Raw genomic sequence first — 25,910 nt, forward strand, 5'->3', positions numbered from 1 at the left:
CCCAAGAGATTGAGTCCCGACGAAGGACCAATAATATTGGGTCAGGCGGGGTTGCAGACCCAATGGATTTGGGTTTGCGCCCTAGCCACACCCAAGCTCCCTTAGGTGTGGTCTCTTTTTCCTACCCCAAGTTTTTTGGGTCTGGAAGAGAATGCCTGACCCAAGAGAAAAGAAAAAAAAATGAAAAAAAAATTATTGATGGGTCCTTGGAGAGATAGGACCCAAGCTGATGGGTCATGCTTCCGCTGGACCCAACTTAATATCAGACCCAATCTCAATATATTTAAAAAAAGTTAAAAAAAATACAAAACATCAAAAATATTAATTTGAAATAAATAAAACAATAAAAAAATTTTAATTTTTTTTCAAAGCATTTTTTAAACGCAAAACCAAACATACTTTAATAAGGAAATTCAACCCCATCTGAAATGAAAAAAAATTATCATCACCCAATTTTGTATAATATGAAAACAAAAGTCACATTAATTTATTTTCTCTTTACACTATGAAAAAAAATTCAATAAAAGAAAAGAAAAAAAGTTTCAAGAGGTAAAAAAAATAAAATTAGAAATATCTTAAAATATTTTTAAAAAATATATTGAGATAATATTTTTAATTTTTTTAAATCTATTTTATATATAATCACATCAAAATATTATAAAAACATCTTAACATGAATTAAAGGAAAAAAATATTAATTTGAAGTAAAGAAAAAAAATAAAAAATTATCAATTTTTTTTCAAAGCATTTTTTAAAACCAAAACCAAACATGCTTTAATAAGGAAATTTAACCCCACCTGAAATGATAACAATAAATAATAATTTTTTTTTCAATTTGCTAATGATAACAATAAATAAAGATAAAAATAAAATAATTCTTAATTTTACGTTTCAAATCAAATCTATTATTTCTTTTCAATATTAATAATATTTTTTTCTGATTTATTAATTATTATGTTAGTAATATTAATTGTACTCAAAATAATAATATTGATAATACAAATAATAGTATTTTGAATATTAATTATAATAAAAATAATATTATTTATAAGAATAATAATAAAAATAATTTTAATATTAATAATTTTAATTATAATAACCAACTGTAAAGTGATAAATATGTCAAATGTAAGGAATTTGTTTTTCAAAACAAAGTGTGAAGAAAAAAAAAACTAAAAAAATAAAGATAAGAAAAACAAATTGTGATAAATAGGTAAATTATAAAATGATAAAAATTTCAAGTATAAAGAGATAAATATTAAGAAAAACTTGTTTTTTAAAAAAATATAATAATAAAAATTACAAATTTATCACTACTATAGTAAGAAATTTGAAGAAAATTTCAATTGTGTCATTTCTACAACAGTTTGTTTTTACAAAAAAAAGTGTAAAGAAAAAAAGAAGGAAAAACTAAAAACAATATTACAAAAGAATAAATATAAAAAATAGTGATAAATAGATGAAGTGTAAAATAATAAAAATATCAAGTATAAAAAGAGAAAAAGAATAAAAAAATAAAATTGTTTTTTTTTTTAAATAAAAACATCAAAAATTACAATTTTGCTACTGATATCTATCATAAAATTTACAATTATGCATTTTCTACGTGAAAACATCATTTCCTATAATAATAACCTAGAATTTGAATTTTCAACTCCTAATTAATTGCTTTTTTGCTAGCTTAAAAATATAATAATAAAAATATTATTTTTATATATCTAGTAATTAATAACCTTAAAAGATTTGATAATTTACTTGTGTATGCCAAGATAAAATAAACAAGTCCTACATTAACAGTAAAAAATCAGTTTGGTAACTAAGAAAGTGTATTTTTTTTTATTTTTAGGATTTAAACTTTAATATCAACACTTGGAAGAACCCATTCCTCTAAACTTATCAGACTAATATGAAAATTATTTATTAAATATTTTTTTAAAAGAGAATCTAGTTTTTTTTTTTTGCATATAAATTAGTTTGAGGATATTCATTAACCTCAAATAAAAAAAATATATTTTATCTTATATTTCCTTACAGATATGAAAAATTAAAATTGAAAGCTTAACTATGTATAATCCAGGAATAGTCAGGGTTAACCAGTAAATGATTTTTTTTAAACCATGTGTCAAGGGCTTAAAAAAAAAGCATATTGAATCTCATCAATCCTTTTTTTATGAGGAATCCAAGGTAAATTCAGAGAACAAGGAGACTGTGAACTCTTGGTATCCTTGGAGTCTTCATCAATTCTGTAGTATTTATTATGTACAACTCTCTCTCTCTCTCTCCTTTTATTTTTCTCCAGGCAAATATATTATTATTATTATTATTATTATTATTATCAACAATAAATTAAAAGAGTTAAAAATTAAATTTAATAATTTATTTTAATTTATTTTCTATAGAATTATCACAGTTTCATAACCTTGATCACGAGTTTGACAGATCAACCCAAACTAACTCAAGTCATTTTTTATGTTTATTTTCTATAAATATATTTCAATCTCATGACTTAAGTTAAACCAGATCGATTTTTTAATTGATTTTTCTCAATTTCATTCTTTAACACTAGGTTGATTGAGAATTGAACTTTATAATTTACTTTAATCTTCTTTATATGGAGTATCATAATCTCATGATCTGGTTGTGAATCTAATAGGTTAACCCAGATTTTCCCCAATCTATCCAATATATTTTTATTTTAATATTTTATTTTAAAAAAATATTGTCTTGAATTTTTGAGAGTCGAATTATATTTTTTTTATGGCTGTTTATGTTGTTTTTTTACTCATCAAATTGATTAGATTACGTCAATTACTAGAAAAACATTAATAATACATGGATGTTTTTTAATATATATTCAAAAACAATTTGAATAAACCCCGTGAATAATCAATCTAGTATACACTAAAGAAGTTATTCAGTCTGGCTCTTATGAAATCATGTCAACCCACGTATTCATGACTTCCCCCTCTTCAGAGGGCCCATTTATTCATGTTTTAAATCTTGTAAACCTATGTATTCTAGGTTTAGGCTTACTGCTGAGTTTCCAGGCTTTCATCTTTTCTGGGTTTAGTGTTCATTCGCTGAAGATTAACTTAGGTACTTGATTTACATTTATTTTATTATTAATTGGTTCTTATATATGTGAATGGTTTTTTTATTATTAATCTAGGATTTTAATAAATTAAAACCAGTTCATTTTTTAAATTTGTTTTTATAAAATCAATTAATCATAATGATTGTATATTCATTATGATGATCTACCCTTAAATCCTTGTTTGAATAATGTTTTTTTATATGTTCTCATGCCTTTAATTTGATGTAATATGGTTAAAATTAAAATCCACGTTAGTTTTTTAGTTTTTCATGCTATTCTCACTTTTCTCGATGAGATTCAAGCCAAAAAAATCTTATTTGATTTTTAATTTTTTGTTTATGTTTCCAAACTATATTTCTGGGCTTGGACTTTGGGTTAGGAAATTCAGGTCATGTGGCTGGGCTGATTACATTAGCTTAAGGTCATGTTTGACATGTTTAATTTTTATCAAAGAAAAAAAAAGCAATATTTTGTCCTTAAGACATTTTTGCTTAATATGATCTTAAGATATTGTTTAAGCTTCTGACTTATAGTTAAGGGCGTGTTTGGAAAACAGGTCATACTAATTTCTCAGCAATGTTTATTTTATTATTTTTTGTGCTTTTTCTAAACATACCTCAAATGATTTCTAAAATTCTGAAAAAAAATCAAAGACTATTTTAAATTTATTAGTGGGTCTCTCGTGTGTTTCCCAACCTTTTTATTTAATATTTGACATTTAAATTTACACTGTAAGATACTAACTCAGTATTAAATATACTTGTTTTTCTTCAAAATTTTAGAAAAATACAAAAAAATAAAAATATTTCTTATTTAAAAAAAATATAAAAATACATTTTTATTTGTGTGCGTACGACCAAGTTCTAAAATATTTTCATGCATGTGTTTTTTTTTAAAATAAAAATTGCATCTTTACCATACTTTGAAAAACTCAAAAATCAATTAATGGGTATCATAACAAGTTTGTGATTATCCATTTATACTTATTGTCTAAGCTTCCAAGGGTTTTGTCACGACCCGAATCCCGGATCCATGACCGGCACATAGGCAAGGTTCCCCTCCAAGGTTCCATACCTATGCGAACCCAAAACTTACACACAAATTTATCCTAACTCAATTAGAGTTCAACGCAACATTAATAACAAAATCAACTTCATAATATAATTGAATTGTCTTAATACAAGAGTTTATATAAGTTCAGAGTTTTGGAGCATTAACTAGACATAAAAGAAAGGTACAAAATACAACCAAAGAGCAGGTTCTGAAGGTCCAACAAAAGTGACCTGCTATCAAGCTATAAGCCTGAAAAGGATAAATAATGAGATGATGAGTTCAACAACTCAGTGAGTAGATAACGTTCAATATACACACACGAGGTAATACAGCAATGAGAAATATATATATACAAGTATGGCTCTAGATTCTTATAGAAAGGTTTCTCAAATAGGCCATAACAAAAATATCATATGGTAAAACTCGTCAGAAAATCAAAATGCAATGAGCATGAGGCTCCGTACTGTGGGATGATCAGTCCACACAGGTTGGTGACTCCCCCGACCAACTAGGGTTCAGATACGATGTGCACAAAGACTAACACTACCCTGTTAGCATGGGTATTCTAACTGACATACCATAGGTTCATAATCATAATCAAACAGACATATTCATATCTCAAGGCTCAATTCATGACATCAATCAAATGAGGATCTATCAATTCAGAAGTCAATTCAAAATATATATACTGGTTCATATCAATAATTCGGATTCAACAATTGATCTTGCTTATCATAACAAGGATAATAATCAACATATATATTATCAAGAAGCATGATCCAATTCATATTAACAAATCAAATATTTATAATATTTCTCATGCATATGGAAAATTATCCACTCACCTGACTCGAAAGCAACAAAACTCAAAGCTGATATCGAAGGAAATCCTACTGACGTCCCGCCGGTAGAATATCAGGATTATCTGAATATAAAGGAGACATATTCAAGAATGACTCAAAAGAACATATAACCTATTTAACACACTTATCTAAAGGTATATTCCATAACCCTATATATTTTTAGACTAAACTAGTTATTTTTCTAAAAACCCAAAATCTAACGGTTTTCCCGAAATCTAATCCATAATAAAACAAATAATAAAATTGATAATAATTCACTAAATAACCCTCAATTATTCATCAAACCAATCTGCAAAGGCTAATATTACAGCTAGGGACTAATCTGTAATTTATCATATTTTTAAGGGTCAATTTGCAACTTTTATCAAATTGAAGGACCAAACTGAAATTGTCATAAATCCATTACTATACTGAATTTCTGACCATAATTAGTCCTCATTTCTGTCCAGATCATCTCATTATACTCCAAGGACCATTCTAGAATTTTATCAAATTTTTAGGGTCAAATTGTAATTTTTGTCAAATTGGAGGACCAAATTGAAAGTGTTAAATTCTCTTATCTATACAGTAATTCTGTCCATAATTCATATGTTATTCTGTTCAGATTCTCGGAATAGGATCCAGGGACCAATCTGTAAATTTTCCAAAGTTTGGGGACTAAACTGTAATTTTCCAAAATTAAGGGACCAAACCGAAATTTTGTCATCTTCAACCTCCAACCCAGAATTTTTAACAGAAACCTACTGTTCTCTCCAAATTCCTAACACAATTTCACCATTCAAACAAAATCATAACTCAAAATCATCATCTTTCAATTCAATCTCTCAAAATCATCCAAATAATCAAATACCCACAACAATTAACTCTATAACATTCAAATTAAATCATTAATCAAACCCAAAACACAAATTTCATAACCCTAACATTTATCAAAATCAAAATTAAAGCTTAATTAACACATATTTATACATAATCTTACCATTTTACTTACTTCCTCCAACTCCTTTCTATTTCCTTTCTTATTTCCCTCTTTTCTCTTCTTCCTCTTCTTTCTCCCTTCTCTCCTGCCGTTTCTCTCTCAAAATATTCAGATCTCTTCTTTCTTTTTTTTTCTTCCTTCTATTTATATTTATCATCTCTTTATTCAATTACTACTATACCCCTCATTCATTTATTCCAACTTTTAAGCCTTCAAGGGCTTTATTGTATTTTCCCAACTCATTAATATTCAAAACATTACAGGTTTTGTTGTAAAACCAAAACTTTTGGCCTAAATCCAAGCCCAAGTCAACCCATACCCAACCTAAATTAACCTAGGTATATAAAGAAAAGTTGTAAGAGAATTACTTTTCTCTTTCTAATTTTTGGTAGTCGTCGTGACCGTCACCTCATCAAATCAAGAATTTTAGTTTTGATCTTGAGTTTTGGGTTCGAGGAAGGTAGAAGTAGCAAGTAAGTGGTTCTCTCTCATGTTGATTTGTTTATGGAAGGATTAAAGAAGAGATTTTGGTTTATAAGAATTTGAAGTTTATATTGTTAAGATTGATTTATGATTATTAGGGGTTTAATGTTAAGTGATTGATTTTGAGCATGTTGTTAGAAATAAGGATTTGTGAGTTGGTTTTTAAATTGATTTTTATGGGTTAAGAAATTCATTTCAACCTTGCTGGAAAATCTGGACAAAATAGACTTGAGGTTGAAAATGATGAAATTTCATTTTGGTCCTTGATTTATGAAAAATTACAGTTTAGTCCCTAAACTTTGAAAAAATTATAATGTGACCCCTAAATGTATTTTGAGATTCTAAACAGTGTTATTATGAGGTTAAGGATGATGAATCTCAGTTTGATAATTGATTTGGAATATTTTTAGTTTGGTCCTTCAATTTTAAGAATTTACATTTTAGTCCCTGAAAATTGTAGTTTGATCCCTGGCGCGTTCTAGATAGAATTGAGGATGGTTTATGGGTGAAATTTCAATATGGTTATGTATTTACAGTTTGGTCCTTTAATTTTGGTAAAATTATATTTTGGTCCCTGTTTTGGAAATTTGTCGTTGTAGTCCTTAAACATAGGAGACTAAACCTGATTTTCTTTTATGCATTGGAATCTTTAAATTGTATTGTTTTGGGTTTTTTTAGTATAATTCATACATTTGTTGTAGGTTCTCCTAACGATCCTTAATAGGATTTTCATCTGATATTCCTTTTAGTTTTATATTTTTCGGACGAGTGGAATAATATTTAATATACATATAATATAAATAAATATGTATGTTGATTATATGATGATTACAACTAGTTAATCTCTTGAATATTTATACATGTTGCTGTATTTTTCGAGTACTCATTTATTCTTGAATTTGCACTCGCTTTCTGTTGAAATAAATTCTATTTGATATGATATACATTTCTTTGATGATTCTGCGAATATCTATTATGCATTGATATAAGACTTGACAGTAACTCTATGCTAACAGAGAGTAGTTGACCTATTTGCACATACTATTCTATATACCTAGCTGGTGAGAGAGGCATTAGTCTGTGGCGACTGATCCTCCCATAGTGGTCACCTTCAGGGGTCATCTGGTCTCTGATATGTATTCCACTACTTTATGATAATATGCTTAGTATGTATATGTATATGTATATCAAGATAAATAGACTTGCAAACTATTAATATTTAAAATGTATATTAAATATTATTCCCTTACTGAGTTGGTTGAACTCACCCTTCATTCTTAATATTATTTCAAGTTCTTAGTTTTTGATAGCAGGTGGACATTGTTGAGTGTTCCTGCTTCTTCAGTTTTAGTCGGTATGCCTTGCTTGTTTTGCGAGGCTTTACTTTTAATTTTGATTCGATATCTTAGACGCTCCACTATTACCATGTTTTAATTAAGTTTGGATTTTAACAGTGTAATGCGTATTATGGATTATTATTTTCATTTTAATTTCTGATGAGAAGTTTTCAATTATCATTTGATTTCATTAGTTTTGAATATTATAGTATTTCTAAAGATTATGAAATGCTTTGTATTTTTAAATAACTTGTTCTTTTGATATGCTTGTTTTGAGACTTAATTTAGGTGGGATGTTCTTTCGACATCGTTTCTGCGTTGCAGGTTATAAACCCGGGATTCGGGTTGCGACATTTGTTGCCTTTTCCTATTAATTTTTTCAAAATATCACAATTCCATTTTAATACCTTTGGTTAGTGTCTTTAGTAACTTTTGCTTTGAAAATATATAAATTCATTGTAAAACTATATCTAAGACATATTATTTGATGTTTTTGTTTTTACATCACCAACTAACTATATTTTTATCTTTTTTATATATTTTTCTCTATACCCTAACCAAAAGCAATACATGATACGGAACATGCATCCGTACTCTAGTAACTAATTACACAGAAGGATTATCAAAGAAAATATAAAACTCGGTACTATAATCTTTATACTAAGACTGCCACAAGGAAGTAAAGCCCACCTCCTTGAATTGTAATTTGTGAAAGCCATGGAATTCTGTCAAACCAAAAGTAGCCTATCCTACGAGGTCCATCTTGTTCTATTTTTGAAAACTTCTCAACTTGCTGATAGTTATCGAGTCCAGTGGCTCAGCCAGGTAAGCTTGAGTTCTTGCTGATAATTCTCGTGCCACAAAATGCATGGTGGGCCGTGCCTCTGGCTTGGTTTGTGTGCATGCTAAGGCCACTGTAACTACGAAAACAACTTCCTCTGCTGCTTGGCCTGTGGGAGCTTCGAGCCGCGGGTCTAGCACATCCTTTAGAAACAACTCTGGATCGCTTGACAATGATGGTTTGATTGATGATAATGAGGATAAGAGGTCTCCCGGGTGCCTTCCCATCATGACTTCCAAAGCCACCACCCCAAAGCTATACACATCGCATTTGTCTGTGACCCGCATTGTTTGTGCCAGTTCTGAAAACATCAGGCAATCAAAATGAACATTTGAAACATCCAGTATGAGAGCTTTTATAATTTTAGAACATATACTTGAATGACAAGAACAAAAATCAAGAATATGCGATTGCTGGCTTACCTGGAGCCATGTAGCCATAAGACCCAGCAACTGCAGTCCAGTTGGAGGAACCTGTATTCAAGAGTCTTGCTGTGCCAAAATCCGCAAGACGTGGCTCAAAATCTGTCTCGAGCAAAATGTTGTTCAGTGATATGTCACGGTGCACAATGGGCGGAGAACAGTCACGGTGCAAGTAGGCAATTGCATGAGCTACTCCTCGCACTGTATTCACTCTCCTGCCCCAACCAAGCTCCACTTCCCCCTCTTTCCCATACAACACTTTTCCCAGACTTCCTCTTTCAACATGCTCGTAAACCAGGTACAAGCAGCCCCTCCTGGAGCAAAACCCATAAAGCTTTATGATGTTCCGGTGCCTAACTTCTGTCAGCATTTTAATCTCATTCTCGAAACTCTGGCGATTGGTTGCTGGGATGTCACTGGAGTCTGACATGTTGAGTTTCTTGACTGCAACTACTTGACCTGTAGACAATACTGCTTTGTAAACACTACCAAATCCTCCTCTTCCAATGCAGTACTTCTCGTTGAAGTCATCAGTGGCCTTGACAATATCCCCAAATGTGAATTTGCTTTCTCTTTCCCATATCACTGACTTGAAACTCTCACCATTGTTGACTATTTTGGTCTCTTCATCAAGCAGTTTGGTTTTTCGGAAACATAGCAGAACAGCAAAGATAGTTGCTATTACTAATAAGCCACAAACCGGAACGATAACACCAATAAGAACCTTTTTGTTAACCTTCGAGGTCTTGCTACTGTCTGTTGTTGGACATTGTGATAGTCCTTCTCCTTCACCGCACAATCCTGAATTTCGAACAAAAGATCTTGCGGGTGCATTTTTGAAAATGCTTCCAGTTGGTATAGGACCTGTCAACTCATTGTATGAGAAATCAAAAGAAGACAGGCTACGCATGGAAGACAGCGAATCTGGGATTCTTCCTGAGAGATGGTTATGTGAGACATTGAGAATCTCCAACTGCGATAGCTTTGCAAAATTTTGAGGTATGGCTCCTGAGAGTGAGTTGCTGCTAAGATCCAACAAGTACCGCAACGAGTTTAAGTTGCCCAGTTCAAAAGGTATTTCACCAGCAAGGTTGTTGTGGCTCAAGTCCAAGCTTGATAGCTTCTCATAACTCCCAAGCTCTTTTGATATGTTTCCAGCCAGCTTGTTATCAGATAAGTCGAGGGATTCAAGGCTTTCCAAGCTGGTTAGACTCTGAGGTACCTCCCCTGTCAACTGATTGTTGCTCAAGTTGAGCATGAATAACCTGCTCAGATTTCCCAGTTCAGCAGGAATCCTCCCAGCCAGGTCATTGGAGCCCAGACTTAGAACTCGCAGCTGGGGCAACTTCCCAAGCTCAGCAGGGATTTCACCAGAAATTCTGTTTCCGTCCATCTGTAAATTGGTGAGGTTTTTACATTCTCCCCAATCTGGTGAGATTTCACCAATAAATTGATTGTCACTGAGGGCAACAAAACCAAGATTTGGAAGGACACCAAATGCATCAGTGATGTTTCCAGTGAATCGGTTCTTTTCAAGCCGAACTCGTGATAGCTCCGAACAATTCCTCAAGCAGGTTGGCAGCGACCCATTAAAACTGTTGCTGTTGACAGTAAATTGTTTAAGACTCAGACCTCTACACAATTCAGGCGGCAATTCTCCAGAGAAACTATTGTTTGAAAAGCTAGCATTCGCCAGAGAAGGCATGTACTTCCCAAAATCACTTGGAATGCTACCAGAGAGGTTATTGCCAAACAGATTGATGGAAGTTAAAGAAGTAATATTTGAAATGGTCTGTGGCAACTCCCCATGGAGCTGGTTGGTGTTGAGATCAAGAGTTTGCAGCATCGTCAAATTTCCAACTTCTGGTGGAATTTTACCGTTGATGTTATTTGAGAAAAGATTCAGGATTTGAAGATTTGTGAGATTCCATAATGCTGGAGGAAGGGGGCCTGAAAGCTGGTTTGCTGAAAGGTCTAGACTTAATAACTCCTTCAAGTTTCCTATCTCCGGGGGAATGGAACCAGAGAATGTGTTATTATACAGAAAAAGGTATTGAAGCATTGTCAACTTCCCAATTTCTGGAGGAATATTCCCAGAAAACAAATTGTTTTGAACCTGAAACGAGGTCAATTCAGTCCAGTTGAATATAAGGGTAGGTGAGATCTCACCGGAGAGAGAGTTTTCAGATAAACCCATTTGTGCTATTTTAGATAGATTGGACAAAGACAAAGGCAATTCCCCCCTTAGCTGATTATCAGCCAAGGCCAAGTAGGTGAGGTTAGTGCAAAGACCAAGCTCAGGAGGGATCGTTGAGTTCAAGGCATTTATCCGGAGATCAAGTTTTTCAAGATGCTTAAGTTTGCCTATAGAAGATGGGATATTTCCTTGGAAAGAATTGCTGAACAACTCAACAATTTGAAGACCAGATATCGAACCAATGCTTTCGGGAATTTGACCACTCAACAGGTTATTTTGTAGACTGATGTTTTTGAGATTGGAAAGCTTCGAAATGTTGGATGACAATGGTCCTTGGAATGAATTGTTATAGAGATTCAAGGCCTCAAGCTTTCCCAGATTGGTATAGACCAATTCTGGTATTTGGCCTGTGAATTTATTGAGTGACAAATCCAGAAACGTCAAGTTCCGGCAATTGGTTATAAAATGGGGGAATTCTGCAGTAAGTTCATTGAGAAAAAAACTAAGATATTCCAAAGAAGGCATGGAAAAGTTGGACCAGTCAGGGTTTTCGAGGTAGTTTGCTCCAAGGTCCAAGTGTCTTACCTTGGGAAGATTTGCAAGTTGAAAGGGGATGATACCGTTGAGATTGTTGTTGTAAAGACTAAGATACTGAAGCTCTGTCAACTGAGATATCTCCACAGGTATGCTGCCCTCGAAGAAGTTGACACTGAGGTCCAAGTGAGTGAGGTTGGAGAGGCTGCCAATGGCTGATGGTATCGTTCCATTGACGTTGTTATTCTGGATGTCAAACGTGGTGAGACCAGTAAAAGGGGTGAAGTTGAAATGGGCGAGTGTTCCAGTTATGTTTAGGCTGCGGAGGTTTATTTGTGAGACTGTTCGAGAGGTGGAGCTGCAGGAAACAGCAGTCCACTTGCAGAGGTTGTTGAGGTTGGAACGTGACCATGAACTAAGAGTAGGAGGTGAAAAGGACAAGGTGCTTTTCCATTGGAGGAGAGCTTCAGCTTGTGTTCTTGCAGATGATTTGGCCTTCAAGGGAAACAAGGAAAGAAGGAGAAGATGGAAGAGAGCAACATAAAGGTTTTGAGAAGCTGCCATGCTTGGGTTATGCATGCTGGACATGATCTGGGCAGTGATCTTATATAGCAATTAGAGTGAGGAATTGCTTTCAAGCTGCAACTATTTGTTTGGATACGTTGGCCATGGCATTGGTTATAAGAGCACAAAAGTCTAAATGCGCGCTTGTTATTGCTCTGCAACAGTAATCTTAAAAGTGATTTTTATTTTAATAAATATATTAAAATAATTTTTTAAAAAAGCATAAAAAATCATAAAAACATTAATTTAATGTTTAAAAATATAAAAAAACAGAAGCTACCAAGCTATTAAATATTCTCTTCAAAAACTCATTCAGGTTAACTCAAGTTTTAGTTAAAAAACAGTATTTTTTTCATGGACCCATTCCGAGAATTTAAATAAAAAAATTACTGGGTCGGACATTAATTAAAAAAATATTAATTTTTTCATGGACCCATCTCTGGAGCAGCTGCACTAAGCCCTTACATTATAAGATTCTGGACCTTCATCTATATAATAACCTGGGATTATTTTTGTCTTTCCACTCAGGACGCATTATAATAATAGTAATTTTTTAAAGTATTTTTTATTTTAAAATATATTAAAATAATATTTTTTTTATTTTTTAAAATTTAGTTTTAACATAGTATGTATGAAAATAATCTGAAAATAAAAAAATATTAATTTAAATTAAAAAAATAATTCTGAAATGCAATTGCGAAAAGGAGTACCCGGTACAAAAAAAAGGATTGGCTCCAGCTTGATCTCATTTGTCCATTTCAGGGTGGATCTAACTAAGGTTAAATTCAGAGAACCAAGAGAGTGTGAAGTCATGATTTCTTTGGAGTGTTCATATATTATTACGGACTCTCTCTCTTGTCTATCTCCAGGCAACAAAAATTCATGATTTCCCACCTCTACTGAGGGGCCTGATGCTTTTTTCCGGGTTTTCAAATTGTGATTTAAATAAAAATTTATCAAAATAATATTTTTAATTTTAAAACCGGAGATTATTTTTAAAATTATTTTTTATTTTAAAATATATTAAAATAATATATTTTTTTATTTTTTATATTAAAAAATATTTAAAATTAAGCCAGTCAAACAATGAAACAAATTCTTATGCTTTTTTTCTTTACAGTGCTTTCTTCGATCTTTCTCGGCCTGCTGAAAGGGAGTTCGTGTTTACATTACGTAATTAAGCCAGTCAAACTGCCCAACAAAGTCAGTCAACTTTTGAACTTCCAAAAAAAAAATCAAAATCAAAATTAAATGAACTTGGAGAAACTTTGGTGAATCAATTGACTGAAACTAATAAGCTTTAGAAAGCATGTCAAGACTTTAGGGTTTTATCAAAACTAAAAATTTATAACACAAATAATTAAGAAATCCAAGAATATTTATAACACAAATAATAATATTTTTTATATTAATACTTTGAATTATAATAAAAATAATAATATTTAGAAACCCAAGAATATTTCTAGCACAAATAATAATATTTTTTATATGAATATTTAGAATTATAATAAAAATAATAATATTTAAAACACAAATATTACTATTTTTAATATTAATACTTTTCATTATAATAAAAAAATAATATTTTTAATTTTAATACTTTTAATTATAATAAAAAAAATAAAAAAATTAAATATTTATAATACAAATATTAATATCCTTGGGTATGGCTGCGCTGTGAGACATCAGGATATTGGGTCTCACTGTAAGCCAGACCTAAGATCAATGAGTCTGGCTAGGCAGGTAGACCCAACCTCTTTTTGAAGTGTTTTGAGCCAGACCTAAAACTACTGGGTCATGTTGAGCAACATGACCCAACGTTGGTGACTCCTTTTGAAAGTGTTTTGGACCTGACTTGGCTGCCAGACCCAACAAAGTTAGGTCCAGCTGCCAAGCTAGCCCTAATAGTTTTTCGCAAAGGAAGCAATACCCTTAGCTGTAATTTTTGCCAAAAAAATACAGCAAAGGAATGCCCCCCTCCCGGGCTGAAGCTAGGCACGCGGATCTGCCCCCAGTGCCCCAAGGCTTGGCAGACCCCGCGCCAGGTATTTGTTGCCTGGGGTCGTGGCCAGGCGCGCGTGGTGGCCCCAACGCTCTGGCTTGTCAGCTCTTGCGCCAGGTGTCGACAACTTGAGCTAATTAATTATAATTAATTAATATTTTTAATTACAATAAAGATCACAATATTTAGAATACAAATAATAATATTTATCATATTAATAATAATATTAAACTTGTGTGACCAAAGTTTATACAGCAATAATTTTTTTAGAAAATATTATTAACAACAATAATAATAATGATAATTGTTAGTATATATTTTTTCAATTTTCTTCTATTCTTAATATCAATACTTTTAATTACAATAAAGATAATAATATTTAGAATACAAATAATAATATTTACCATATTAATAATAATATTAAACTTGCACGGCCAAAGTTTCTACATAAAGAATTTTTTTTTTAAAAAAAATCATTAACAATAATAATAATAATGATAATTGTTATTATGTTTTTTTTTTCCTTTCTCTACAAGGTCTGCCGATCCAGCAGCGTAGGCCTCTAAACCCAAGGGCAGTTAGAACAGACCTCGGCAACCGTGTTTGAACCTAACATGTGGGTCTGCAGGCTAGGCGCTCGAGGTTGCAGACCCTGCCTCGCGGGTTTGTGCAGGGCTGGAGACCTACTCGCCCTTGGGTTGCAGCCAGACGCGTTGGTTTTCTCGAAGCGCCCAAGGCTAGGCAAACCCTGCGCCAGGTGTCTGCATGCCATGGCCTCGGCCAGTCACAACGCCAGGTGGTTGTGGCTTGGGGCGTGTGGCCTGCCCAACGCCCAGGCCTGACAGCCTCGTACCAGGTGTCCGCAGCCTCAGGGGGTGTGCCTCCAGCTAGGCGCCTCTACCCTGCAACCTCATCATGCCCCTACCAAACAGTGTAGTCCACAGTGAAAGCACTCACAGTTCATAGTAACCCCTACTACAGTGCAGAATAGTGCAATCCATTGTACAAGCACTCACAATCCATAGTAATTCTTGCTACAGTAAAATACTTATCCCTTTTAGTTATAGTTAATAGTTATTTGATATATTTCCCCGCCAGTCTAAAATTACAGAAGAATAAAAAATATATGCCTTAGTCTAAAATTTCAATTGTGCCATTTTTATGTTATTTGTTTTTACAAAAAAAAAAGTGTAAAGAAAAAGAAATAAAGAATATTACAAAAGAATAAATATAAAAAAATAGTGATGAATTGACGAGGTGTAAAATAATAAAAATATCAAGTATAAAAAAATTATTATTTAAAAAAAACTCAAAAATTATAATTTTGCTATCATCACAGTAAAAAAATAGCAAAATTTATAATTACACAATTTCCATAAAATTTAAAATTTGAAGTTCCAACTCCTAGTTAATTGCTTTTTAGTTGTCCTATAGTGATTAGAGTCAATAATTAACTCTAAAAATATATTTTATCTTTTTATTTTTAGGATTTAAACTTTAATATCAACACTTGGAAGAATCTATTCCTCTAAACTTATCAGACTAATATGAAAATTATTTATTAAGTATTTTTTTAGTAACAATTAATGTAGTTTTTTTTTTTTGCACATAAATTAGTTTGAAGATATTCATTAATCTCAAATAAAAAAAATATTTTCTCTTATATTTCCTTGCAAATATAAAAAATTAAATTGAAAGATTTATAAACTTAACTATGCATAATCCAGGTATAGTCGCTAACCCAGAGTTAGTTTTTGTTTTTAAAGAAAAAACTCATGTATTAAGGGTTATATAAATTTTATAGTATTTATTATGTACAACACTCTCTCTCTCTCTCTTTCTCCGGGCGAATATATTATTATTATTATTATTATTATTATTATTATTAACAATGAATTAAAAGGATGGTGATTTTAATAGCATCACTCATAAAATATTATTTATTTTATTATTTAATAATAAATGTATAAAAAATTGAGTTTTATTTGTTATAATTTGTTTTTTATAGAATTATCAAATTTTTATGATCTTGATCGCAAGCTTAGTAGATCAACCTGGACTAAACTCAAGTTATTTTTATGTTTATTTTCTATAAAAATATATCAATCTCATGACCTGAATCACATGCTTAACATGTTAATTCAGGTTGATTTTTTAATTGATTTTTTTCAATTTCATTCTTCAACACTAGGTTGATTGAGAATTGAGTTTTGTAATTTACTTCGATTTTCTTTATATGGAATATCATAGTCTTATGACCTGAATTGTAGATTTGATAGGTTAACCCTAGTTGTCCCCGATCTATCCAATATATTATTGTTTCAATATTTTGTTTTAAAAAAGATATTGTCTTGAATTTTTACGAGTCGAACTATATTCTTTATGGCTATTCATGTTGTTTTTTTAACTGGTCAAGTCGATCAGATCATATCAAGTTAACGTTAGCAAGAATTAAAAAACAATACTAAAAAAACATTAATAATACATGCATGTTTATATATATATATATATATATATATATATATATATATATATATATATATATATATTTGAATTAAAAAAATACTAAAAAAACAATTTGAATAAACTTTGCTGAATAATCTAGCATACAAATATTAATATTTTTAATATTAATAATAATAAAATTTAAAATATTTATAATACAAATATTAATATCCTTGGGTATGGCTACACTGCAAGATCCTAGAATATTGGGTCTCACTGTAAGCCAAACCTAAGATCGGTGAGTCTGGCTAGGCAGACAGACCAAACCCCTTTTTGAAGAGTTTTGAGCCAGACCTAAAACTATTGGGTCTTGCTAAGCAACATGACTCAACGTTGGTGGCTCCTTTTGAAAGTGTTTTGGACCTGACTTGGCTGCCAGACCCAACAACGTTGGGTCTCGCTACCAAGCTAGCCCCAATAGTTTTTCACAAAAAAGACAATACCCTTAGCCGTAATTTTTGCCAAAAAACACAGTAGAGGAATGCCCCCCCTCCCGGGCTGTAGCCAGGCACGCGGATCTGCCCCCAGTGCCCAAGGCTCGGCAGACCCCGCACTAGGTGTTTGTTACCTAGGGTCGTGGCCAAACGCGCGTGATGGCCCTAACGCTCTAGTTTGTCAGCCTTAGCGTCAGGTGTTGACAACCTGAGCTAATTAATTAATAATTTTAATTACAATAAAGATCACAATATTTAGAATACAAATAATAATATTTATCATATTAATAATAATATTAAACTTAAATTTTATACAATAATAATTTTTTTTCTAAAAAAAATTATTAACAATAATAATGATGATGATAATTGTTACTATATTTTTTTTTCAATTTTTTCTATTCTTAATATCAATACTTTTAATTACAATAAAGATAATACTATTTAGAATATAAATAATACTATTTACCATATTAATAATAATATTAAACTTGCATGGCCAAAGTTTCTACATAAAGAATGTTTTTAGAAAAAAATCATTAGCAATAATAATAATGATAATTGTTATTATGTTTTTTTTTTTAATTTTTCTTCTCTACAAGGTCTGCCGATCCAGCAGCGCAGGCCTCTAAACCCAAGGGCAGTCAGAACAGACCTCGGTGGTCATGTCTGAACCCAACACGCGGGTCTGCAGGTTATGCGCTCGAGCTTACAGACCCAGCCTCGCGGGTTTGTAGACCCTAGGGTCGCAAGGCTGCAGCCAGGCTCACGGGTTTTCCTGGAGTGCCCAAGGCTAGGCAAACCCTGCGCCAGGTGTCTACATGCCATGGCCTCGGCTAGCCACAGAGCCAGGTGGTTGTGGCTTGGGGAGGGTGGCCTGCCCAATGCCCAGGCCTAGTAGCCTCGCACCAGGTGTCCGCAACCTCAGGAGGTGTGCCTCCAGCTAGGCGCCTCTAGCCTGCAACCTCACCATGACCCTACCAAACAGTGCAGTGTAAAGTGAAAGCACTTACAGTTCATAGCAACCTCCGCTATAGTGCATAACAGTGCAATCCACAGTGAAAGCACTCATAGTCCATAGTAATTCTCGCTACAGTAAAACACTTATCCTTTTTAGTTATAGTTAATTTTTATTTGTTATGTATTTCCCCGCGAGTCTAAAATTACATAAGAATAAAAAATATATGCCTTAGTTTTTTTTTTTTGCACATAAATTAGTTTGAAGATATTCATTAACCTCAAATAAAAATAAATATATAGTAAAAAAATTTAGTTTTTTTTTTGCACATAAATTAGTTTGAAGATATTCCTTGCAAATATAAAAAATTAAATTGAAAGATTTATAAACTTAACTATGCATAATGCAGGTATAGTCGCCAGCCCAGAGTTTTTTTTTTTTCAAAGAAAAAAACCATGTATTAAGGATTTGTTTTTTAAAAAAAGGCCTAGATGATGGTATAAATTCTAGGAATATAAATTTTATAGTATTTATTATGTACACCTCTCTCTCTCTTTCTCCAGGCAAATATATTATTATTATTATTATTATTATTAACAATGAATTAAAAGGATGGTGATTTTAATAGCATCACCTCATAAAATATTATTTATTTTATTATTTAATAATAAATATATTAAAAATTGAGTTTTATTTGTTTTGATTTGTTTTTTATAAAATTATCAAATTTTTATGATCTTGATCGCGAGTTTAGTAGATCAACCTGGACTAAACTCAAGTTATTTTTTATGTTTACTTTCTATAAAGATATCTCAATCTCATGACCTAAGTTACGAGTTTAACAGGATGATTTTTTAATTGATTTTTCTTAATTTCATTCTCCAACACTAGATTGATTGAGAATTAAGTTTTGTAATTTACTTTGATTTTCTTTATATGGAATATCATAGTCTCATGATCTGAGTTGTAGATTTGATAGATTAACCATAGTTGTCCTCAATCTATCCAATATATTGTTGTTTCAATATTTTGTTTAAAATAAAATGTTGTCTTAAATTTTTGCAAGTCGAACTATATTCTTTATGGCTATTGATGTTGTTTTTTTAATTGATCAAATCGATGAAATCACATCAAGTTAACCTTAGCTAGAATTAAAAAAATTACTAAAAAAAAATTAATAATACATGCATGTTTATATATATATATATATATATTTGAATTGAAAAAAAAGTACTAAAAAACAATTTGAATAAACTCTAATGAATAATCTAGCATACACTAAAGAATTTATGAGCGATGATGCTTCGGCCTGGCTCCTAGGAAATCATGTCAATCCACATATTCATGACTTCCCCCTCTGCAGAGGGCCGTTTATTCATGTCTTAAATCTTGTCAGCCCACGTATTCTAGGTTTAGGCTTACTGCTGAGTTTCCAAGCTTCATCATTTCCTGGGTTTAGTGTTCATACGATGAAGATTATCTTAGGTAATTGATTTACAAATTTTTTGATTATTTATTGGTTTTTACATGTATGTGCATGCTTGTTGATTATTAATTTAGGATTTTAATGACTTAAAAATACTGAAATCAAGGAATTTATTCTTCAGTTTTTTTGTGTGCATAAAATCAATTCATTATGATGATTGAGTATTCATTGTAATGATGTAGTCTCAAATTCTTGTTTCAATAATGCCTTTTTTACATGTCTCCATGCCTTCAATTTGACATAACATGGTTGAAATTAAAGTTTATGTTTTTGGGTTCTTCATTTTGTTCTCATTATTCTTAATGAGATATAAGCAAACAAAACCTTGTTTAATTTTTTATTTTTAATTTTTAATTTATATTTCTTGACTATATTTCTAGGCTTGGACTTTGGGTTAGGAACCTAGCTCACGTGGCTGGGTTGAATTTATATTTCTTGGCTGGGTTGAATACGTTAGTTTAAGACCATGTTAGACATGTTTAATTTTATCAAAGAAAAAAAAAACACAATATTTTTGTTCTTAAGACGTCTTTGCCACACGATCTTAAAATGTTTTTTTAAGCCTCTGATTTTTAGTTAAGGACATGTTTGGCAAACACGTCCTAATAATTTCTCAGCAATGTTTATTTTTTTATTTTTTATGTTTTTTCCAAACAAATCTCAAATGATTTTCAAAATTTCTGAAAAAAATCAAAGACTATTTTAAATTTATTTGTGGGTCTCTCGTGTGTTTTCCAACATTTTCATTTAATATTTGGGTTGTAAACTTACACTAAAAGATACCGATCCAATATTAAATATACCCGCTTTTCTTCAAAAATTTCGAAAAATACAAAAAAAAAATCTTATTTAAAAAAATATAAAAATGTGTTTTTATTTGTATGCATATAACCAAGTTCTAAAATCTTTTCATGTATATGTTTTTTAAAAAAATAATAAAAATTGCATCTTTATCATACTTTGAAAAACTCAAAAATTAATTAATTAGTATCATAACAAGTTTGTGATTATTCATTAGGATTTGAACAAAATTTCAAAAACACCATAAAAATCAAATTGATTTTTTTTTGGGATATGAATTTTTTTTTTGTTTTTGTTTTAAAATGGTTAGGTTTTAATCTGAAAAAAAAATAATCTTCTTACTGAGAATGACCTTTCTTGAACTTTAGACAGACCAACACATAGAAAATGACCTTAAAAAAATCAATTAATAATGCAACTTACCTTAGATAGGATGCTTTGGAGGTGACGCGTCTTTCCATTGACAACTAGCCCCATTACCTAGAGGTCATCGTCTTTCCATAGACAACTAGTCTCATTACCTAGAGGTCATCCACCCTTTTCAAATATATATATAAAAAAAATAAAACCAAGTCTAGGCACACAGACCTAGGCCCCTAAAGAGTCACCCACATACTTGGGCTTTTCTTTACAATGGCCCAGGGGCACTGAGCCATAGGCTCGAGGGCCACCTCTTTAAATATTTTCTCTTTTGTTTTTTTTTTTTGGTGTTTTTTTTAAAAGTTAAATATAAATTTAAGAAAAAATTATTGAACCTAGTTGAGTCCACAACCCAGAGCATAGGTTTGACGAGTTAAACCACAATATCTGAGCTATTTTTTTTCTTCTAATATTGTTATTTTTAAATGATATTTTTGTAATGTCTTTTTTCTTAAATAATTTTTAAATTATGTTTCAATTAATATCTCTTTTTTGTGATATTTTTTTCTTATTTAATCTTTTTTTAATAGAGATTTTTTAATAGTATTGTGTGTATTTAGTTTTTAAAAAAAATATTCTAATTTATCTTTAATTTTTAAAAAAAATATTTGAATCACGGTAAAAAAAAAAAAAACAGATGAAATAACTAGTTATATCTATTAGATGCTACACACCGCACATCCACACATGCAAAACATTTCTATGTGAGGTTACAAATAACAGAAGTATCCTGCATGGTGACAGAATTAATTAGGCTCCATTTGTTTTCGTATTCGTAGTTGTAAAGTGGTTTTTGTAAAAACATAATTATTTTTAATTTTAAATTAGTTTTTTTAAAATAATTTTTAGATTGATTTAATGTATTATATTAAAAATAAATTTAACATGCATAATGCAATCAACAAAAAATATAATATTTATAAAGTTATACACATCGCATTTGTCTGTGACCCGCATTGTTTGTTTGTGCCAGTTCTGAAAACACCAGGCAATCAAAATGAACATCTGAAACATCCAGTATGAAAGTTTTTAACATGCATCATGCCATGTTTTCCATTTCCTTGTTGCACACATGTTATAGCTTTTACTAGTTTTGATACCCGCGTGATGCTGCGAGTGTTTTAAGTGAAATTTGGTTCTAATTATTATAATAAACAGTGATAAAATAATTAGAAATATTATACAACAGCAAAAGACATGATATTTATAAAGTTAGCAGTGAATCGCAAAAGTTAAGTAAAGGCAATTAAATCCAAGTAGAATAAAAGTGCCTAAGCTAAATATTTTATGCTTAATTTATACATATAGATAGAAAAGTAGACGTCAATGAGCAACAGGTTGTAATAAAAAAGCACGTGATGAAGACGTTCAATCAGCTTCCGATGTTGGATAAGAAAGCATTGATTAACTAAATGTTAATTTTTTTCCTAAGCTATAAATTATTCTTAAAGCAATAAGCATCAAATATTCTTGAAGATAAATAAGAAATGAGAAATAAAGATGTAATTATTGCTCAGTACATGAGTTCACAAAGAAAGGAAGGCAATTAGAAAAGGAGAATGATATAGATGATTGTTTGTTAAACAAAGAGATGGTGAAGCATTACAGAGAACTAACTAAATGATATTGGAGATGCAAATCTTTTCAGGTGATGAAATGGAGAGGTGTTGCTTCTTTGGAAGTGCTGGTGCAGGACCGACATCAATATCTCCACAAAGATGTTCACTTGATGAGCCTGCATAATCTTCCAAGGGTCATGTATGGTCATCCATCACGTCCAAAAAAGAACAACCTTTGCTCATTAAGTAGTTTTGTTTTGACAACAATAAGTTGGAAATACAAACCCCCTTCTCGCTCTAAAGGATATATAATTGAAGAAATAAGTTGAACAAATGTGATGAAGATACAACAATAAAAGATCAAGGAGCTAAAAAAGAACATTACGTGTTGTTAAACATTGAAATACCATAACCATGACTAAGCATGCAAGGAAATGGAAAGGCATAAAGCAAATAAGTTATGCCGTATATATGCAAGGAAATGGAAATGGAAAGGCATATTCAGGTGAAAGAAACATGACGATCCTAGCAAGCGCCAAGAAGAAGAAGTTATGCTATATGCAAGGACATATTGGAAAGGCAAGAAAACAAAAACAAAATCTGCAAAGAAGAAGGACAATAATTTTTGTAATTTTTTAATGAGAGTGTCTTATGTTTTGTCATCTTTAAAAAGATTTTAAAAAAATAGGGTAAGATTTTTTTTTTGATAAAACCCAATTATAATTCGTAGATTGACATATATAAACACCGCTAAAAAAAGAGAATTATGACCTCCCTCCTTTATATGATCTTCAGGCATGCCAAATTCGTTGTAAGCTCATGTTCTTAAACGAAGAATAATTAACCTAACCTCATCATAAAAACCAATGCTTAATTATATCTAATAAAACAACATGTCTTAATAAATATATAACTCAAGTTTTAATTGTGATGTTGAGAAACATATACAAATTAATATACAATATCATGAATCATATGTGTCTTTTTTTCATGACAATTAAATAATCTCTCATAAATGGACCTTGAATTCCTAAATATAAAGATAATAGTAGACCGAAAAAACCTAGAAAGGATATGAATTCTTTTTTTGTTTTCTTCTCCAACGCCAAGAAACATCGCAGAGGTGAAATTAGTATACGAAATAAATCAATGGTTAGAAACAACAAAAATCAAGAATTAGCCCAACAGATCTTTCATACTAATTTTTGTAATGATTTGTATGGCCACCCATTATGCCAAAAAAAGAAGAAGCAACCTTTGCTCATTAAGTGGTCTTTCGTACTAATTTTTAAACGATTTGCATGACCATCCATTACAGGCAAAAAAACAAAAAAACCTTTGCTCATTAAGTTTTGTTTTGACAACATAAACACTATCTCTGTACATCAAAAAGGAAAAAAAAAAATAAGAGACATCAAATATAAACAACAGAGCTTGCATGTTAAGAGTTTATAAGGAAAAGTGCATGAATGCAGGATTAAAACTTGTAAAATACACCATTGAAAAATAAGTTTACATGGAGAGGCATAAAATAGGAACAAAACAAAAATATCTTGCGGGATCCTATTTTCTTGAAAGAAACTGGGATGACTTGAACGGCTAACATTTTTTGGGCAAGATAAAATCTTTGCAACATTTGCTTGTCATAACAAATGCCTCATGCACTAAACAAATAGTTGGCCAATAGCTTCTATGTGCTAAAAGTCGAAAGCCACATATTAAGTATTATGGAAACAAAATGCGACAAAGTGCCCTCCCAGCCCTCCCATGCACAAGAATTTGAGATGCAGACAACAACATGAATATAGTAATTCCTCACAACACAATCTTAAAAGCAAAAAACAGAGGCATGTTCTAACCTTGAAGTTTAAGTCCTCTCCTGAAAGATGATCTGATAGAGGAAATGAAGAACAGTAGCAACTAAGAAAAACCAATGATAAATAACAGGGGAATGGAAAAAAGACTAATGCATAAAATCGACAACAAACCAACAGGTAACTATGAGTGAAATAAAAAAGAAGAAACGATGAAGAACCTAAGAACCAATGCACGGTAAAAAGAAAGTACTACCCTGAAAAAACATGCAAATGAAAAATAAGAAAGCATGACAAATTGGCATGCACTAAAAAAAAAAGCACATCCCACCTGAACCCTCAACAAACGCTACTTGCTGGTAAAAGCTAACCCAACCCAAAGAATAAAAGTTGCACAAAAATCACCTTAAAATATCATAAGAGAGCTAGGAGTCGAGAGAATTGAATTACTAAAAAACACTCCAGAAGAGCACCACCCCATGCAATAAAGCAATTACAGACAAAAACAAAAAAGGCTTGCCGACTATACTAACCAAAATAGAAGTGCTAACTAAATCATAACAAGAAATAATGAAGAGGTAAGGGCAAGTATGTATGTATAATGATGTCAATGTCATATTCATTTAATGCACAACTCCACGGCTAGCTATGCATATATTTTATCCCCATGCCTAAACCATTGGTGAACACAGCTTCCAAGACGCGAAAATCAGTTGTGTAAGCTCATTGTCTCTTGGCATGTTCCTTTAATTATTTTCAAGCTGATGGCAAGTCAGAAAATCTAGCAACCCCCTCAACTGTAGAGAATAAGGGAAGACCCAATTGCAGAGAAAGACAAAAGACAATGTAAATTTTCAAAGCATTTAATGCATCAATATGATGATCTCGCTTCTGTAAGTCAAATACTTTCCAAGCTAAAAAAAAACCAGACAGCTAGCTACAGTGTAGTAATAATATAATAATAACTATAAAAAAAATGTTTTGTGGGGAAAGCTACAGTGCTTTCCCCACGCGTTTTAGAGTTCTTTTAATAATCTTAGAGAGCCTCCTGTTAAATAATACATTTATCTTGTTTTATTTATTAATGGTAGAATAATATTTTTAGCTTAACCTATATATAAGCTCTTTGTATTTAGGTTAAATAATATACTTTTCACATATCAACAAAAGGAGAATTCTAGCCTCCCTCTCTTTCGTGTTCGTATTTATTTTGTGTTAATTGAATTCTTTGTATCAGAGCTGGTTTTATAGAACGAGACTTAATCTCAAACACAACTTTCGCGTATTTATAAACAAATTTTTTTGAGTGATATTTTGTCTTTCGCTTCTACAAAATTTGGTATTTCATTTTTCCTTCAGCTTCTGCAATTTGATATTTGCGTTCAATTTCTATATTTATTTTGGTATTTCATCTTCCCTTCTGTTTGTACAATTTGGTATTTGCGTTCAGTTTCTGCAAATTTGTTTTGTGTTTTGGCGTAATCGTAGAAATTCAAGAAGATATTTGTTTAGTTTCTGCAATCTCTGTTCAGTTTCTGCAATTTGGTATTTTCTACAATCTCTA

General features: G+C 31.3%; 1 protein-coding gene and 2 long non-coding RNA genes across 8 annotated transcripts in view; 1 reads left to right on the forward strand and 2 right to left on the reverse strand.

Annotated features, from left to right (window-relative positions):
• LOC7459551 (MDIS1-interacting receptor like kinase 2) overlaps positions 1-25,910 on the reverse strand; it is a 37,859-nt gene that overhangs the window by 7,194 nt on the left and 4,755 nt on the right. The window contains exons 2-3 of one of the 6 annotated variants that reach the window (XM_024595716.2): positions 9,073-9,858; positions 8,500-8,951 (exon numbers count right to left, since the gene is read on the reverse strand). The exons of 2 other annotated variants lie outside the window; for them this stretch is intronic. In XM_024595716.2, coding sequence (XP_024451484.2) covers positions 8,578-8,951; positions 9,073-9,858 — 1,160 coding nt within the window. In that variant the 3' untranslated portion in view covers positions 8,500-8,577. The remainder of the gene's footprint in view (positions 1-8,499; positions 8,952-9,072; positions 9,859-25,910) is intronic. 3 more of the 6 variants (XM_052450297.1, XM_052450296.1, XM_052450294.1) reach the window with 3 other exon arrangements.
• LOC127904964 (uncharacterized) overlaps positions 1-25,910 on the forward strand; it is a 34,243-nt gene that overhangs the window by 3,843 nt on the left and 4,490 nt on the right. Inside the window, exon 2 of the long non-coding RNA XR_008058451.1 lies at positions 11,825-11,983. This is a non-coding gene — a long non-coding RNA (uncharacterized LOC127904964). The remainder of the gene's footprint in view (positions 1-11,824; positions 11,984-25,910) is intronic.
• Positions 4,230-5,115, reverse strand: LOC127904965 (uncharacterized). Its single transcript, XR_008058452.1, has 2 exons — positions 4,993-5,115; positions 4,230-4,396 (listed from the first exon to the last, which is right to left on the reverse strand). It is a non-coding gene; the product is annotated as an uncharacterized LOC127904965 (long non-coding RNA).

Source organism: Populus trichocarpa, chromosome 2 (assembly GCF_000002775.5).
Source record: "Populus trichocarpa isolate Nisqually-1 chromosome 2, P.trichocarpa_v4.1, whole genome shotgun sequence".
NCBI lineage: Eukaryota > Viridiplantae > Streptophyta > Magnoliopsida > Malpighiales > Salicaceae > Populus > Populus trichocarpa.